Genomic DNA, 15,080 nt, shown 5'->3' on the forward strand with positions numbered 1-15,080 from the left:
TGTTCTTATTTACACTAGAGATATTTCTTAATGACATAGGCTGTATATTTGGGGCCATCGCCGTGCTGCAGAATAAATTTGGAGATAATCAGATGCCTCCCTGATGTTACTTCATGATGAATACGCATCTACCTGTATTTCTCAGCATTGAGGACACCATTAATTATGACCAAGTCCCCAACTCCAATTGCTGAAATTTAGCCCCAAACTTACAAGACCCCTACGGGATATCTTCCGATTTTAGAGGGAAGTAAGCATGGCCATTTCTTGTTTTTTCTTCAAAAGAGGTTGAACAGCAAATCTTGAAACCTCAGTCTGTTTGAAATCTTAGCCTGGTAGAGACCTTGTTGATGCAGTATACCTACCTTGTGTCTTGTTGCTGTGCTCAGTCTTGCCATGGTGTATGACCTGTAATATGAAACTGTCTTCCACAACCTCACCTTTGTAGTAGATTTTGGCTGTTTCCTCTTCCCAGTATGTAAATCTAGTGTTTTTTTTAGCCAAGTGGACCTGGCTGTAGACGTCTTCTTGAGGACGACTTCCAGTTGGCTAGACTAGATTTATATTCAGAGAAGATGGGACCATATTTCAGGACCAAAAAAAATATAAACAATGCCAGATTCAGAAGAACTGCATTTACACCAGGTAAAACATATTTATGGTAGGTAACCGGTCCTCTTTAGTAATCCTTCTCTTTAGCACTGTATATGTGTTGCAATATACTACAGATTCCTAAAATTCCCAGTGTGATATCTATTTTCTTTTCCCAGGTATTACACAGGCTGATAAAATCTAGAGGGAAGTCTCAAGCAAAGCATTTAAATGTACAGATGGTGGCCGCAGATAAACTGGCTCAGTGCCCTCCGGTGAGTGTTAGCATTCCTGGCAGTCATGGCTGGTAGAACACAGAGTAATGCTCAGCTACTGTGACAAGTTCATGTCCTGCTCCATAAACAAACACAATCTGTTCCTTTTACATGACTGGATTGTTTCCATTTTAGTCTGCAACATTAGACCTAGAATGATAAGGCATATTCCAAAGTGATCCATAGACACGTCATAAAGGAGAGTGTGATATGAGGCATTACTGCCTCATTGGTATTACCGCCTCGCTGTCAGGTCTAGATCACTGATCATTTTTTAAAGTCATCATCTGTAGACAGATATTGGAGAGAAGCGATGAAATAACTGTCTTTACCTTTTTTGTGCTGACAGGAAATGTTCGATATCATTCTGGATGAGAACCAGCTGGAGGATGCCTGTGAGCACCTGGCGGAATACTTAGAAGCCTACTGGAAAGCAACTCATCCTCCGAGCATTAACCCACCCAATCCGCTGCTCAACCGCACTCTTGCCACAGCAGCTCTGGCATCCAGCCCTGCACCCGTCTCCAACCTGCAGGTGCAAGTCCTCACCTCGCTAAAACAGAACATGGGATTGTGGGGAAGTCGTGGGGAAACGGGGTCAGGCACTAGAATGGATGAACATGCTGTGTAGTTTAGGGGAACAGATATGTCGGAAAGACCAGCACAATATATTGTCACTTACTGCCCTGACAGCTATATACCTAATATATAAGGGGACAGCTATCTCCTTTGTTTTGTTAGAGGGGGCAACATCCAACCATTAGCTTTCCTCCTGGTGGCTAATGAACAAATAGGCATGCTGTTTACAGAACACATTGCAAGCAATGCCTACCTAATAGTAAATGAAGCCACCTATATAGAGTATAAGCCTATTTTTAATTATGTAGTTTATGAAATTGACAATGGCAGATATTTAAGATATAGAGGAGAAATTACATATTAATATGAGAAATGTTCCTATTTCAGTTATGGCCAACCACCTGCTGATGTTTTTCTCTTAATGCATTTTATAGCATGGTATGGTGGTTGCTGACAATGACTGTTTACCGATGGGGAATTTCCTGCTTCTGTTCTGAACCCTTATCTTTTAAGCTAATGTTAAACCGCAGTGCCTGACATCAGCCCCTACCCCATATCCGACATCGACTGCGAACATTTGCAGCACCATCTGGGTAACAACACAGCAACAGTCATAGGCTGTGCTTGTACTTGATAAATTTTCATTTGTTTCATGTTTTTGATTATTTAATTTTCTTTTTCATTTGCTTTTATTCTGTTCTTCTCTTTTTCATGTTGGTTACTCCATGCTTTCTTTTCACATGCATTCATTAAATCCACACGTGCCTCATGACTTAAATAAATGGTTTGGGCACTCTCTCGGCATAAAAGTTTAATTGTCGTAGATGACAATGATTAGGAAGCAGGAGGCAGAAGTTTAGGGTCACACAAGTGCTGTCCAATAAAATCTGAAGATGTATTACTTTTACTATAGACCTAAAAAGATGTTGGACAGTATCATAGCATGAGCACACGGCATGGGTGGATGTAAATTGTCCAGCAGATAATCCAAAGAGAAAGTCATGATGTACCGTATGTCCCCCGGAGCTGTAAGCTTTCATTGCATTAAAGATCCTAGGAGCCATAGGGATTTAATAGGTCGTTATCATTATTTATTTCTATAACCACCTTTGGTGATCACAACCTAAACTGCAAATTAAAGTGTGGCAAGGGGACTGGAGTACATGGAGGAAACCCATGCAAAAATGGCAACCATCCAACCAAGGGCAGATGTTGCCCTTAGCCATCGTGCTTATATTCTTACTTTTTTTAAAAGGAAATCTGTCATCAATCTGTAACAATGGAGCTTGTCATGATTTCATGCCACACCTGGCACAGGAAGCATGAAATCCTGGCAGACTTTCTTGTTACAGAGACCTATGTTTTATTGTAGCACTTCAAAGCCAGAATAGTTTTAAGGATGAGCTAGCCACTGGGAGGAGAAGCTTGCCTTCTTCCTCCTTCTCACCTAGGAACCTCCTAGCAGACTCTTATCTCTGTGCCCAGAATCTTCTCCCTGTGCCTGGCTCTATTTAAATCTATGCCCATAAAGCAATTACACCAGAATTCTGGAGTAAAAAGCTTTGAAAAGTATCACTAATTGTGTGCAACGCGGAATTGTGCAAACATTTTTTGACTTTTGGTGTTTTCATATCAGTTTTGGGGAAGGGGGACACATGCCACAGCTCGTCTAATTCATGACCAACTGTGGAGTACCTTACTCCAGGGACCCTACTGACTGGAATAAGATTTGTGGTGGGGCACGTGGAGGCGCACGCCACTTGGCAGATGCCCCTGATTCATTAAGGAGTGTGCTCCTCTTACCGAATCAAGAGCATCTGACTCCAACACTCTCCCTCATCAAGACCGGCTTGAAAATCGGGGCCTTTGTCTTAGAGTAAAATATGACTTTCTGGAATGAGGGACCCTGTATGGATTTGGCAGAGTGAAACGGGTAACAGATTCAATTTAGAGGCCTTTAAACCTAAAAATATAAGATAATTGATTATATCTTATAATATTCGCCAATACATGGCAAAGTTCAATAAATAAATAAATGAACAGCCTTGTGAGAGCTATTATTTTGATATTTGTTTGGACACAAATCCAATTTTGTAAAAACCTACATTTTAGTCTAAATTGCTCGTATATATCTAACCTAAAAAATGTAGCCATTTAATAAAAATGCTTTTTTTGTGAACAGTTCCAATGCATAGCAACAATTGTTCAGTCTGATCCTGTGGTTATTTCAAGTACATTTACATTGATGACTTATCCTTTTAAGATCATTGAGGGTCCATAACCCCACATCCCCACGGATCAGCTGTTATCACCTATGGCGGTGGCCTAATGTAAACAGTGTACGGAGACGAACACTATATACTGTACTATATACTTCTGCAGCACACGAGAGAAGCCACTAAACAGTCACCATCTTATATTAATGAGCTAGCCTAAGGATATCATTAATATAAAAGTACTGGAAAACCTCTTTAAGTATGTTGGCAAAACATTAGAGATAGATGGAGGGAATGAATGCAAAATGACTGCAGGGTTGTATAACTTAGGGCTTGTTTATAGTCTGTAACCATGTAAGCACATAGATCTGCATGGGGCCTGAAGACAAATTAGGATATTTTGAAGGAAAACTATTTGTAAGCTTTCCTCAATATTTTATTCATGGTGCACTAGAGCAATAAATAAAAGTAGCAAAAATGAAGACATCCTGTCAGCCATAAATATAAAACATTAAATGGAACCTGTCACCACCAAAAAATTGCTATTAACCTGGAGATATAATGGTAATCTTCTATGTAGCCGGCATACTAGAAGAGTGGCAACAGGGAGAAAATGAAGTTCTATTCTCCCTGCAGCTGCTCCATTCCAGTCATTGGGGCAGCGCAGGGTGCTGTTACAGTCACTGCTCAGTGTATAGTTTATGCCCTGTAATCACTCTCTGACACACTTATTGACAGCCTGCTCTGCAATGTGTGTGTGTGCAGAGCAATCGATGTGCCAGGGAGTGAATACAGTGTATTTACAGTACAGTGAGTGGTGACTGTTACAGCTCCCTGCACCACCCCAATGACTGGAAGGGAGCGGCTGCAGGGAAAAAAGAACTTCATTTTCTTGCCTTAGCTGCTTCTGCTGAAAGATCGGACGCGTGCACACTAGGATTCCCCGTCATGAATGTTTATGTATAGGCAGCTGTAAATTGGTGAGGTGAAGTGGAAACAGAACAATCAGCTAAAATAAATGCAACGTTTTCAATCATTGTTTCCTGTGAAACCTCTGATTGGTACAGAAGTCGTAAGATGATATAAGCAATTCAGTGCCCGTAGGCTGTATCGTTCTGAGTACTGAGGAGGAATAATAGCATCGTCATACCTTTATGTGCAGATGAATCAATGTCTTCTCACAATAATAGAGTATTCCAGGAACTTTAACATATATCTGTGAATGATACACATCGCTCCATGTCTCGTGTACGTGTTATTTTTCTTTTCAACTCATCATTTACCATGTGGTAGTGTGTTACCATAAAACAATCAATACACAGGAATGTATGAAACCTTATTCCTTTGGTGTCAATGATAATAAATATTGCAGATTTTATTGGAGTCAGTCATGATAAATATTGTGAAGCTGCAATGAAGAGTTTATGTAGCACGGACATACTTGTCTTCTGTTTACATCTGTTGTCAAGTTTCTTAAGAATAACTTGTTCTGTCTTACCTAATGTACAGGTAATTATGATGGGCGCTGCACATTGACAAGAATGAAAGGCTGACTAGGAATATATACACAATTTTTACTGGATGATTAACTAGGCACAATACTTTCAGGCTGGCTTGGTGGTACTTCTGATGGATAAAGTCCTGTACTAATACCCCAGAATATCTGGGATCACTAATTTAAAAGCCCATGTTATACATAGAAACCTAAGAGGTAACGTCTCTCCTTTAGTAGTGCCTGCTTGTGTGAGAAGATTTATAAGCCATGCAATGCTCCTCTGGAAAATTAAATCTGCAAGTTGCTTTTTCAGAGAAAAGGGGGACTTGAACTCTAGTGCGACCTATTGGAATTAGCAATCCTAAAAGTTAATATCAACTCTTTAACAAGCTTTGCCACATGACTTAGGATAACAGCCAAACCAGAATCTCAATATGCAGACACGTGCTTCGGGGTGTTGCCTCTCCTCAGTGCATAGCATGATATATGATTTGGCTATATGAGAGGCTAGGGGCCTAAGAGGTAATGTTTCTCCTTATGGAGAGTGACATGCCAGGGTAAGGAAATTTATAGGCTATGTAATCAGACACTCAATTTGTAGACACGTGATTTGAGGTGTTTGCACCTCATCGATGCAAAGCAAGATGTTTGATTTGGTTGGATGGGAGTCCTCAGACAGAGGTCTAAGGGAGAATGTCTCCTTGTGGAGAGAGCCATGCTTCCTCTCCGAAGAGTCAATTTGAATATACATGGATACGTGGCAGTGGATGTTATAAGGTGCTCCGAATTGTTGGCTTAGGATTGGTTCAGATGTGTCACTGGCTGTCTGTGATGTGGTCTATACTAGGTCCATGGTGACTTATTGGATCTGGATCTAATCTGTGATTGGCTTGATTGTTGTCATATACCTATACAAATGGCAAAAAATTATATCTGATTTTTATATGTACACTCCTGGCTAGAATCCCTTTCTGATTTTTTTATGTGTGTTCGGTTATGAATAAGTTCTAATGTATATATCTGGCTATGGATCAGTTCAGAGGTGTACTGCTGGCTCTGAATTTGTTGTATATAGGCGTTCTGATGTATATGTGTATGTCTGGCTAGCGATCATTTGTGTGGCTAGCTAGGAGCCGGTTGTGATATACAGGGGCGTGCATATGTAGGTATACATTGATTCAAATTATTTTTGAACTATTATAAGAGGGTAGGTAGACAAAGCCTTACCAGACCTTACTGAGGCCAACTTTTTCTTTTGGGGAGTTATAAAAGATTAGGTATATTAAAAAAAAAACATGCAGTTGATAACATGATTATAATTCAAACAATATTTAAACTGTATACCTACTTCTACATCCCCTGTATGTCTGCACCCCAAGGAATTAGTCCAGATGCATTTATAGCATTTGTTGCTGGTTAGAGATCAACTGTAATATAGTTTGCTAAAGGTTTTTATTAAAGGGAATCTGTCAGCAGGTTTTTGCGATTTAATGTAAGACCAGCATAATATATAGAGCAAGAGAGCCTTTATTCCAGGGATGTGTCACTTATTAGGCTGTGTGCTGTAGTTTCAATACAGTGTTTTATCAGCAGATTATCATTGTCTGACTACCTGTCACATGCACTGCAGTCCAGATTATCCGTGTAACCACGCCCCCAACACTGATTGTCAGTTTGCTAAGAATGTGTGCACAGGAAGCAGCCAATCAGTGGTGTGGACTGGGTTATACACAGTTTAGCATTTTGACTACTGCTACCTCTTAGGCTATGTGCCCACGATGCAGAAATGCTCCGGATTTTTTCCTGAGCGTTTCTGCATCTCCCTGGCAGAAAAAATGCATGCGGATTGTACATGCGGATTGTACATGCGGATTGTACATGCGTTTTCCTGCCAGGGACATGCGGATGTGAAGCGTTCTTCACATGCATTTCCGCATGCGGGTTGACAAGCGCTTTCCAAGAGATTTTAGCATCACTTGGAAAGTGCTTGACAACTTGGTCACACTATATAAATCCATGCAACCGGCATGGATTTATATAGTGTGACCGTAAAGAATAGTAAAAAATAAAAAAACAAATATATACTTACCTTCTGATGGCCCCCGCAGTCTTTATCCGATGCGTCCTGGCTTGCCGGCAGCTAGCGGTACACTGAAGGACCTGTCGTCACATGACTAAATCACGTCAGCGCAGGTCCTTCAGACCATCGCGAGCTGCTGGCAAGCGAAGACAAGCACACTGGGGGCCATCAGAAGGTAAGTATCATATTTATTTTTTATTTTATTCTTTTTTTTACAGGTTCTATGGTACCCGGGTCCGGAGGAGAGTCTCCTCTCCTTCAGACTTGGGTACCATCCACACATTGAAACACATGCAATCCGCATGTACAGATGCAGTGATGCGTAATCCATGCGTTCCAATGCAAGTCAATGGCGGCGAAAACGCAGCACTTCCGCAAAATAATTGGTAGTGCTGCGTTTTTTTCCGCAATGAGAATCCGCAGCGGAAATTTCCGCAGCATGTGCACAGCACATGCGGATTATCATTGGGGAACATGGCAGACCTTCTACCAAGCGTTTTTTAAGTGTTTCTGCAGCGGAATTGCCGCTGTGGAAACACTTAAAAAACGCATCATGGGCACACAGCCTTAAGGTTTCTATCAAAACTACACCAAGCAGTCCAGTAAGTGATGCATCCCTGGGAATCAGGCTCTCTTGTCCTTTGTTATCCTGTTCTTGGATTACATAGCAAAAACCTGCTGACAGATTCCCTCTAAGTAATTTTAATTTGTCTGCCAGAGTCAAGGATTGGTTCTTATATACTATATATGTGCAGTTACCTGGGAATAGGTTCTTATGTCCATGTGTTGGCTTGGATAAGGATCAGTTCTCATGTTTATGTGTGTAGTTTGGTAGGAAATCACAGTTTTGATAGTTATGTGGGTTTCTGGTTATGGGTTGATTCTCATGCTTTAAAGAAGAATATGCACACCTTTTGGGAGCAACATATGTTTTTTAATTCAATGCATGTACTTTGGGCGAAATATTTTCAAAGTTTTGCTCCATGAAAATGTTGCCCTGTTTGCTTTCTATCGACTCTGTGTTGCACTGTCTGTTGTTGGCTGTATAATGAGTTAACTGAGAATCTGTCTGTGAGCTTGATCTGACAGAGAATTTATAACTTTATAAGATTGTCTCAGATCATTTATGGCCACATCAAAGTTCAGTTCTCCTTTGGTGTAGTTAGTAATTATAAATCAGCTGAGAGGAGCTCAGTAAAAGACAGATAAGTGTTACAAATTCCATGACATAATGAGCACACTGATAGATTTTTGGTTAATCTTATTCTACAACCAGCAATGAGCAGAGAAAAAAAACAGCCTTAAAAGCCAAACAGCGCAACATTTTTAAGGAAACCCTATTGCAAAAAAAAAATAAAAAATTCAGCCCAAAATACATACAGACACAAGAAATAAATAGTGTTTACCTTTTGGCTGTTTTTTGTCTATTATTTTTACAATATATTACCCTTTACATTCATATTAACTAATTTTCCAGACTTAATATGCAATTGATGTTGTATAACTAACTTCTTGAACTGATTTTCTAATATGTCCTTTTTGTTACAATATGTAAGGGGTGTTCCATTGCTTTAATACTGATGACTTTTCTTTAGGCTAAGTCACCAATATCAGATCAGAGGGGGTCTAACACCCAGCATTGATCAGTTGATTAAAGGTGTTACAGCACAAAATAATGGGCACAGCGCCATACTTGTGTAGTGGCCATGAGTGGTACTGCAAGCTTGTAGTACCATTCACAGTCACTACACAATGTACAGATCTGTGCAATTTCTGCAGCATGTTTAATCAACTGATCGGTGTGGGTGCCAAGAGCCCGACCAATTGATCCTAAAGTGAAGTCGCCCTTATTAATGTCCTATATATTTTCACTGTTTCTGAAATAATTTATTACCCTGTTGCCTAACAAACCTGCTTTGTGTGTGCATGACAATGACCTGTGTGTTTCTGTCTCTGCATGCTTTATATTACTAACCAGGGTCCATATTTGGTTCACGGAGAGTTGAGATCAGAAGTAAATGACCGAACAGGTGTGTACGAGGATCAACTGCGGAGGGGTCAGACGGGCTCAAGAGTCCTTTCCCGAAACGACACACTGGAGTCTGAGACACAGGGCAGCCGGGACTCAGCATACACAGAGCCAGGAGACTCCTGCATGGACATAGAGACTGACCCATATGAGGATCCAGAGCCCAAAAGTCATGGTGGAGAACACGGACGGCTTCAGCATCAGGGCTCCTGGGAAGAAATGGGTCCAGATCAGGAGAATATGCAGCAAAGGAGGAGGAGGGAGTCTCCAAGACCACAAGGAAAGGGAAGAGAGCAGTACTGGCATGAAGGTGAAGGCAGGAACAGGGTTCAGCTGGACAGCTGGGGGAGAGATGTATGCATTCGTTAATGGGGACTGCATGGAACCAGACCTTGAATGAAAATGAGAGGGCATCAAAGACCTCTAGCGTACGTCAGGTCTGTAGTGTACAGCCTTCCTCCAAACAAACAGTGCTCCTTCCAGAACACCTTTATGAACACACACATTTCTTACATTCCTCATATTGTCATCACCATCACTACAGGCCTCACAGCTCAGCAATGTATACCCCTCAGTCCCCAAAGTCTCAGTCACTGGCACACACTGTTCGTCTCCTCCTTCTTGCATCTCAGGGCCCACACAGGAGCTGGTGTACATGGTACCTGCACCGGGACTAACACTGCCTTGGCCCTAATCTTTTTCAGGGACATTGCAGAATATGACCACTGCCCCTAGTCTCTGATCGGAAACAGATGACATCATGTCCCATAGCTAGATCCCATATTTCATTGTCAAGTTTGTTGAATTACTTTATGCTATTACATAGGATGATGCTGAATTCATTAAGTGCCTGGACGGCATTTATGTAGTATTCCCATAAATTTAAAAAAAAATAAGTATAATAACTGGCCTACATTACATAGTTTACTCAGACTCAAAAATTCGCTCATAATCCATTAAATCCCAAGTGCAAGAATTTTATATAGACTTGAACTATATTAATTTTTTACTGATAAAATCTCTAGGCACTTATTGTTTGGTGCCTAAAAGTCCCATCCTAACCTTTGAAGCAACCTTTTAACTATATCTGGCCCTACATTCTGGACCTGCTCCTGTTCTCTATTATTTCACTTCACCAAAACCTAGAAAAATATCTGATCTATATAAATTTACCCCGTGTACAGTAGATCTTACATAATCTAGGTATAACTAAGCAGGAAACTGTCTGTTATATATGATTTACCGTATATTTGACCCAATTACTTTACTGATACACTGCACCCACTGCCACTTCCCTAAATCGCTCCTATACTTCTAGAAATCACACTTCTCACCCTTGGCGCCCACTGAAACACTGCCATCTCATGAACTGTACCAACACTGCCTTCTGACACCCTCACTGCACTTAACACTGCCTTCTGTCCCCAGCCTTGCACTGGCAATCTTTTTAACCACCCCTTTGAAATACAGTATGGCTTCCTGTTTCCCTCCCTGCTGTCCTGCCTCTCATTGCAGTGACTCCTCCACTTCCAGCTTTACAGAGAGAAGAATAAGACTTCCACATCCTCAGATCTTTGGACTTGATGCTCCCAATCACGTCTTTACCCCCCACTGGAATGTGCATTGAGGCCAATCCTAGCCTGACAACTGTGGGGGAGTCTGTAGGTCGGGAATTTCACACACCATGTGCCATAAATGTATTTTCTGGAGTGAAGAGAGCCTGAATGTATTAACCCCCTCAATGCCTAAAGGGGTCTACATCAACACTTTGCAATGAATCACTGACCTAAAATGAGTATGTTAACCCTTCTTTGCTCTCTTGTAAAACCGGGATGTAAAGCGTTAGCAAATGCCTGTATACATTGTGCCTGCATATAGTAATATCTTTGCCTGCCATTTTTATTTGTCATGTCCCATATTTTTCGTTTCTAAGACAGTCACAGAAATCTGAATCTTCTTCCGTTTCTCCATCTCTATGCGATGCTTTCCAGGTTAGTTCCCTGGACTTCTGTATTGTCGGTGGAGTGTCCAGGAGGAGGCTGGTTACAGCTCCACTTCCCGGGTCCCCTGATGCGATGTTCATATGCTGCACTGACAGCCAGGTGGTGGAAACCATACAAATCACGATCAATGTACAAATGTCCATGGAACAATCAATTTACACATTTCCCTAGTGCCAAAAGTCAAGAGGTCTAAAGTAGTAAAGATGAAGTTGCATTGTATGGACCTCGTTGGTGACCCCTGAGGGTGCCTATGTATGTTCTATGCCACTCACATTTGACCCGTTTTGTATGGAAGCATGTACACATGCTATGTCTGTGCTATGGATAGTGCCTCACAGAACAGACAGTGACAAAACTGAAAGCAGAAATTTTCCCTGATTACAAAGCTTCTTTTACTTTCACAAGTCAAGTTAAAGCCGAAATCCCCCATAGCTGAGAGTGCAGCTCAACCTGTTTTACCTGGAATCAGCACTGAAATAGTTCCTGATACCTCAGCTATAAAAACAGGGAGTTTTTTCTATCTCTATGGTGCTTGCGTTCTCACCTGCAGTCCCATAGACCAGGGGTGGGGAATCTTTTTTCTGCCAAGGGTCATTTGGATATTTATACCATCCTTCGGGGGCCGTACAAATCGCACGTTAGCTCTGCCCACAAAGTACATCCTGACGCTGGCACTGGTGTCAGGACGTAATCTTTCATGGCACGCGCCTCAGCGTTCAGTACTTAACACTGCGTGTGTGTACTCCCAGAGCAAGAAGAAATTATTGGGACAGCAGCCGTCAAAATACAGCTGCCAGCCCAAACACTGCGGTCCCCAGGAATCTGCCCTGGGATCGGATAAAAGATCATCGAGGGCAGTTAACAGCCCACTGGCCTGAGGTTCCCCGCCCCTGTCATAGACTGTGCTTTAGATCTATGGAAACCTTGCAAGCTCTTAGGGGGCTTGTATTAATTGTTAACATCTTATCTGCTGGGCAATACTGTCTCTGTGGTGAGAAGACAGGGATTGTGGATGTCACCTGCTGAGCCCTCATTTCCTCAGTGCACAATGACATTATGAAGTAAGCACATCTCCATGTAGAGAGCAACTTGCCCGAGAAGAAGAACACCAAAATCCATGAGTTAAATTTGAAGACAATGATCTTTGATGCCATATGCAAATTAGGTGCATTAGCTCCTCCTCTTCCCACTCCGTTGACTGACAGCGCTGGCAATTGTGACGCCAAGGCTGTCAATTAATGCGCTGAGGAGGAGCTGGGGTCCCAGATTGACAGACGGATGATGCTGAGCTGGGGTGGACATATCATTTGGGCAATCTGAGCAGCTGCACAGGGGCCCAAAAGGTAAGGGGGCCACTTCTATCTCTACAGCAGGTGGAATTGTGTATTTTGATGAGTTATTAGACTGCAAAGGGCCCATGTCCTGTTCTTGCACAGGGGCCCTCTTCTGTCTGTCCACCACTGGTGCTGAGGACCACCCATGGGTGCACTGAGCATCTAACTTTCATATTAATTCAAAGATTGTTTTCTTGAAAAGTAGCTCTTCAAACTACAAGTATGCTTCCTTTCAGACAAGCTTCCCTACATTGAAAAGTGCTTACTTCATAACATAATGATAACCTGATAAACTCCCTTTTAATGCAAGGCAATCTCATATCCACTGCAAAATAATTGATTGTCCCAAGTGTGAATGTGTGCAGACCCCGTGGTAAGGGCAAAACGATTAAAGGGGTTGTTTCATCCTCAGCGATCATCATCAATGATCATGAGAATAATTGTTAATTCAGCTTCTACACAAACATGAACTTTATAATAATATTTTTTATTTATATAGCGCCAACATATTCTGCAGCACTTTACATTTAAGCGGGGACATGAACAGACAATAAATTCAATACAAGGTGAGACAGTTTAAACAGTTACATTAGGAGTGAGGTCCCTGCTCGCAAGCTCATAATCTAAAAGACTTTCCATCTACGGCCTCGTTCAGACTCCCGGTATTTTTCTTATACGCAAAAAGGTGGACCACTGTTCATCAGTGTTTTGGATCCGAGTTTTGACATCTGATTGAGGCCTAAGTTGGAATTCCCCATTTCTGTGTATAAACAATTTACTGGTGACTAACAATGTGTCTGGATGGCAAGCAGCCATCTGCTGTGTATGCAGCTTTAGTTTTCTATTTTCTCTTTCCTTTTTATGTTTGATAGTTGTGGAGTTTCCATTTATTTATTGACACACTCACCATATGCACAATCCTCAGAGAACTGAAAGAAACATTTCTACCGCAGACAAGAATGCTTTATCTACAGGACACGACCTGTGGCTGAAAATGGCCACCGATCAGCTATCAATGGTCGTTTAATAGCCTGTTTAAACAGGCCGACCATGCTTCCAGTGCAATTGATCCATCCATATAGGCTGCCATTGTTCTCGGCAGCACATGTGCTGTTTACACAGGATGAGTGGCTGCTAAAAATGATGATTTTTAAGTAAGCTTAAAAATAATTTTACGACAAATGACAATTTTGCTAGTTCGTTTGGTGAGTGTCAGCCTGTTTACCTGTTTCTAGGAATGCTGTAACAGTACAGTGTGAATGGACCTTAAGTCCCGTGCTACACTGGGGTCTCAGACTTGCAGTGATTAGAAGGCTGATACCCCACACCTAACACATTATGGGGTAAATCCTGCTGTCAGGTTCCCTTTAATATTTATCCATTAAAGTGTTACTTGGGGCAAAAAGTCACACAAAAATGAGTCCATCATTACCAATGTGCAAGTGATAGTTCTTATGGTTCATACATAAGCAATTGTAATGCATCTTGCTTAAGTGTAGCTGCCCTTTGCGTGAGACTCCTTTGGATGTGAGCGTTTTAAATTTAATGTCTTGTCTTGTCAAACACTGCTGGCATAACGATTCTTGACAATTGCTCGGAAAAAGAGGCAGCAGCACAAGAAAGAGCCGTGCCACATTCTGTCCTCCTCACAGACAGCCCATGACTATCATGATTACTGTCAGACCCCTGACAATTGGTGGCATATCCTGGTGTGGCCAACGATGTCTGTAATTATACAACCCCTTGGCAAAGAGTGATATTTATCAACCTATGAAATGATGTTAAGCAGGATGTTTACTATGGAAAGTTTAAATCTCTACAATATGCTATAGTAGCCCATTCACAAGTTTTAAAATATGCTCTATTTGCACTATATAATATATATATATCATACATATATATGTATATATATCTACACATGTGTATGGGTAGATAGATATATAATATATATACATACATACATACATACACACATTAGGAAACTTGTGTTTGTCATTTTGTGGCAAAGGACATCCTTAGCTACATCTGGTAAAGTGCATATATGTATTTTTACCCACATCTAAGGAACCATTTGCTGCATCTGTTTCATTCCAGAAATTCTTGAACTAACAATTTACCGGACAAAGTGTTTTGGGAATCTCTACAGGAAGCTTCAGTAATATTTCCCTTTTGTCTCAAGTTTGTTTTTTTAAATTCACACAGAAAGTTATCATTGCTGTGCTTCTCCTAGTACCAGTTCAGCAGATTATACAGTGCTCAGCCCTAGCTGGTAAATTGCCCCAAGATTTCACATGTGTTTGTGACACGCAGAGATGAGAGTTTAATTGACTAACATCACCAGAATAATGAATTTTTTTTAATTTTTTTTTAGCTACTGTGAATTAATTTGTGAATTTACTACTTAGTTTCTGCCTAAGTTCCAGCTAAGTAAAGCAGGAAGGTGACAATAGAGGGTAGGACGGACTCTTTCACCAGAAC

The 15,080-nt window shown here is 41.2% G+C and overlaps 1 protein-coding gene across 7 annotated transcripts in view; it reads left to right on the top strand.

Moving 5' to 3' along the window:
* The window catches only part of CACNB1 (calcium voltage-gated channel auxiliary subunit beta 1), a 105,752-nt gene that overhangs the window by 78,466 nt on the left and 12,206 nt on the right, over window positions 1–15,080 (top strand). For 4 of the 7 annotated variants that reach the window (XM_073683423.1, XM_073683425.1, XM_073683424.1 and 1 more), the window contains 3 exons: window positions 771–866; window positions 1,216–1,401; window positions 9,215–13,116. In XM_073683423.1, the coding sequence (XP_073539524.1) occupies window positions 771–866; window positions 1,216–1,401; window positions 9,215–9,634 (702 nt within the window). In that variant the 3' untranslated portion in view covers window positions 9,635–13,116. Of the gene's footprint in view, window positions 1–770; window positions 867–1,215; window positions 2,242–9,214; window positions 13,117–15,080 lie in introns of those variants that run through there. The other 3 variants (XM_073683427.1, XM_073683429.1, XM_073683428.1) reach the window with 2 other exon arrangements.

Source organism: Phyllobates terribilis, unplaced genomic scaffold (genome assembly GCF_046119375.1).
Source record: "Phyllobates terribilis strain yellow unplaced genomic scaffold, ASM4611937v1 Scaffold_5__5_contigs__length_657084704, whole genome shotgun sequence".
NCBI classification, from domain to species: Eukaryota; Metazoa; Chordata; class Amphibia; order Anura; family Dendrobatidae; genus Phyllobates; species Phyllobates terribilis.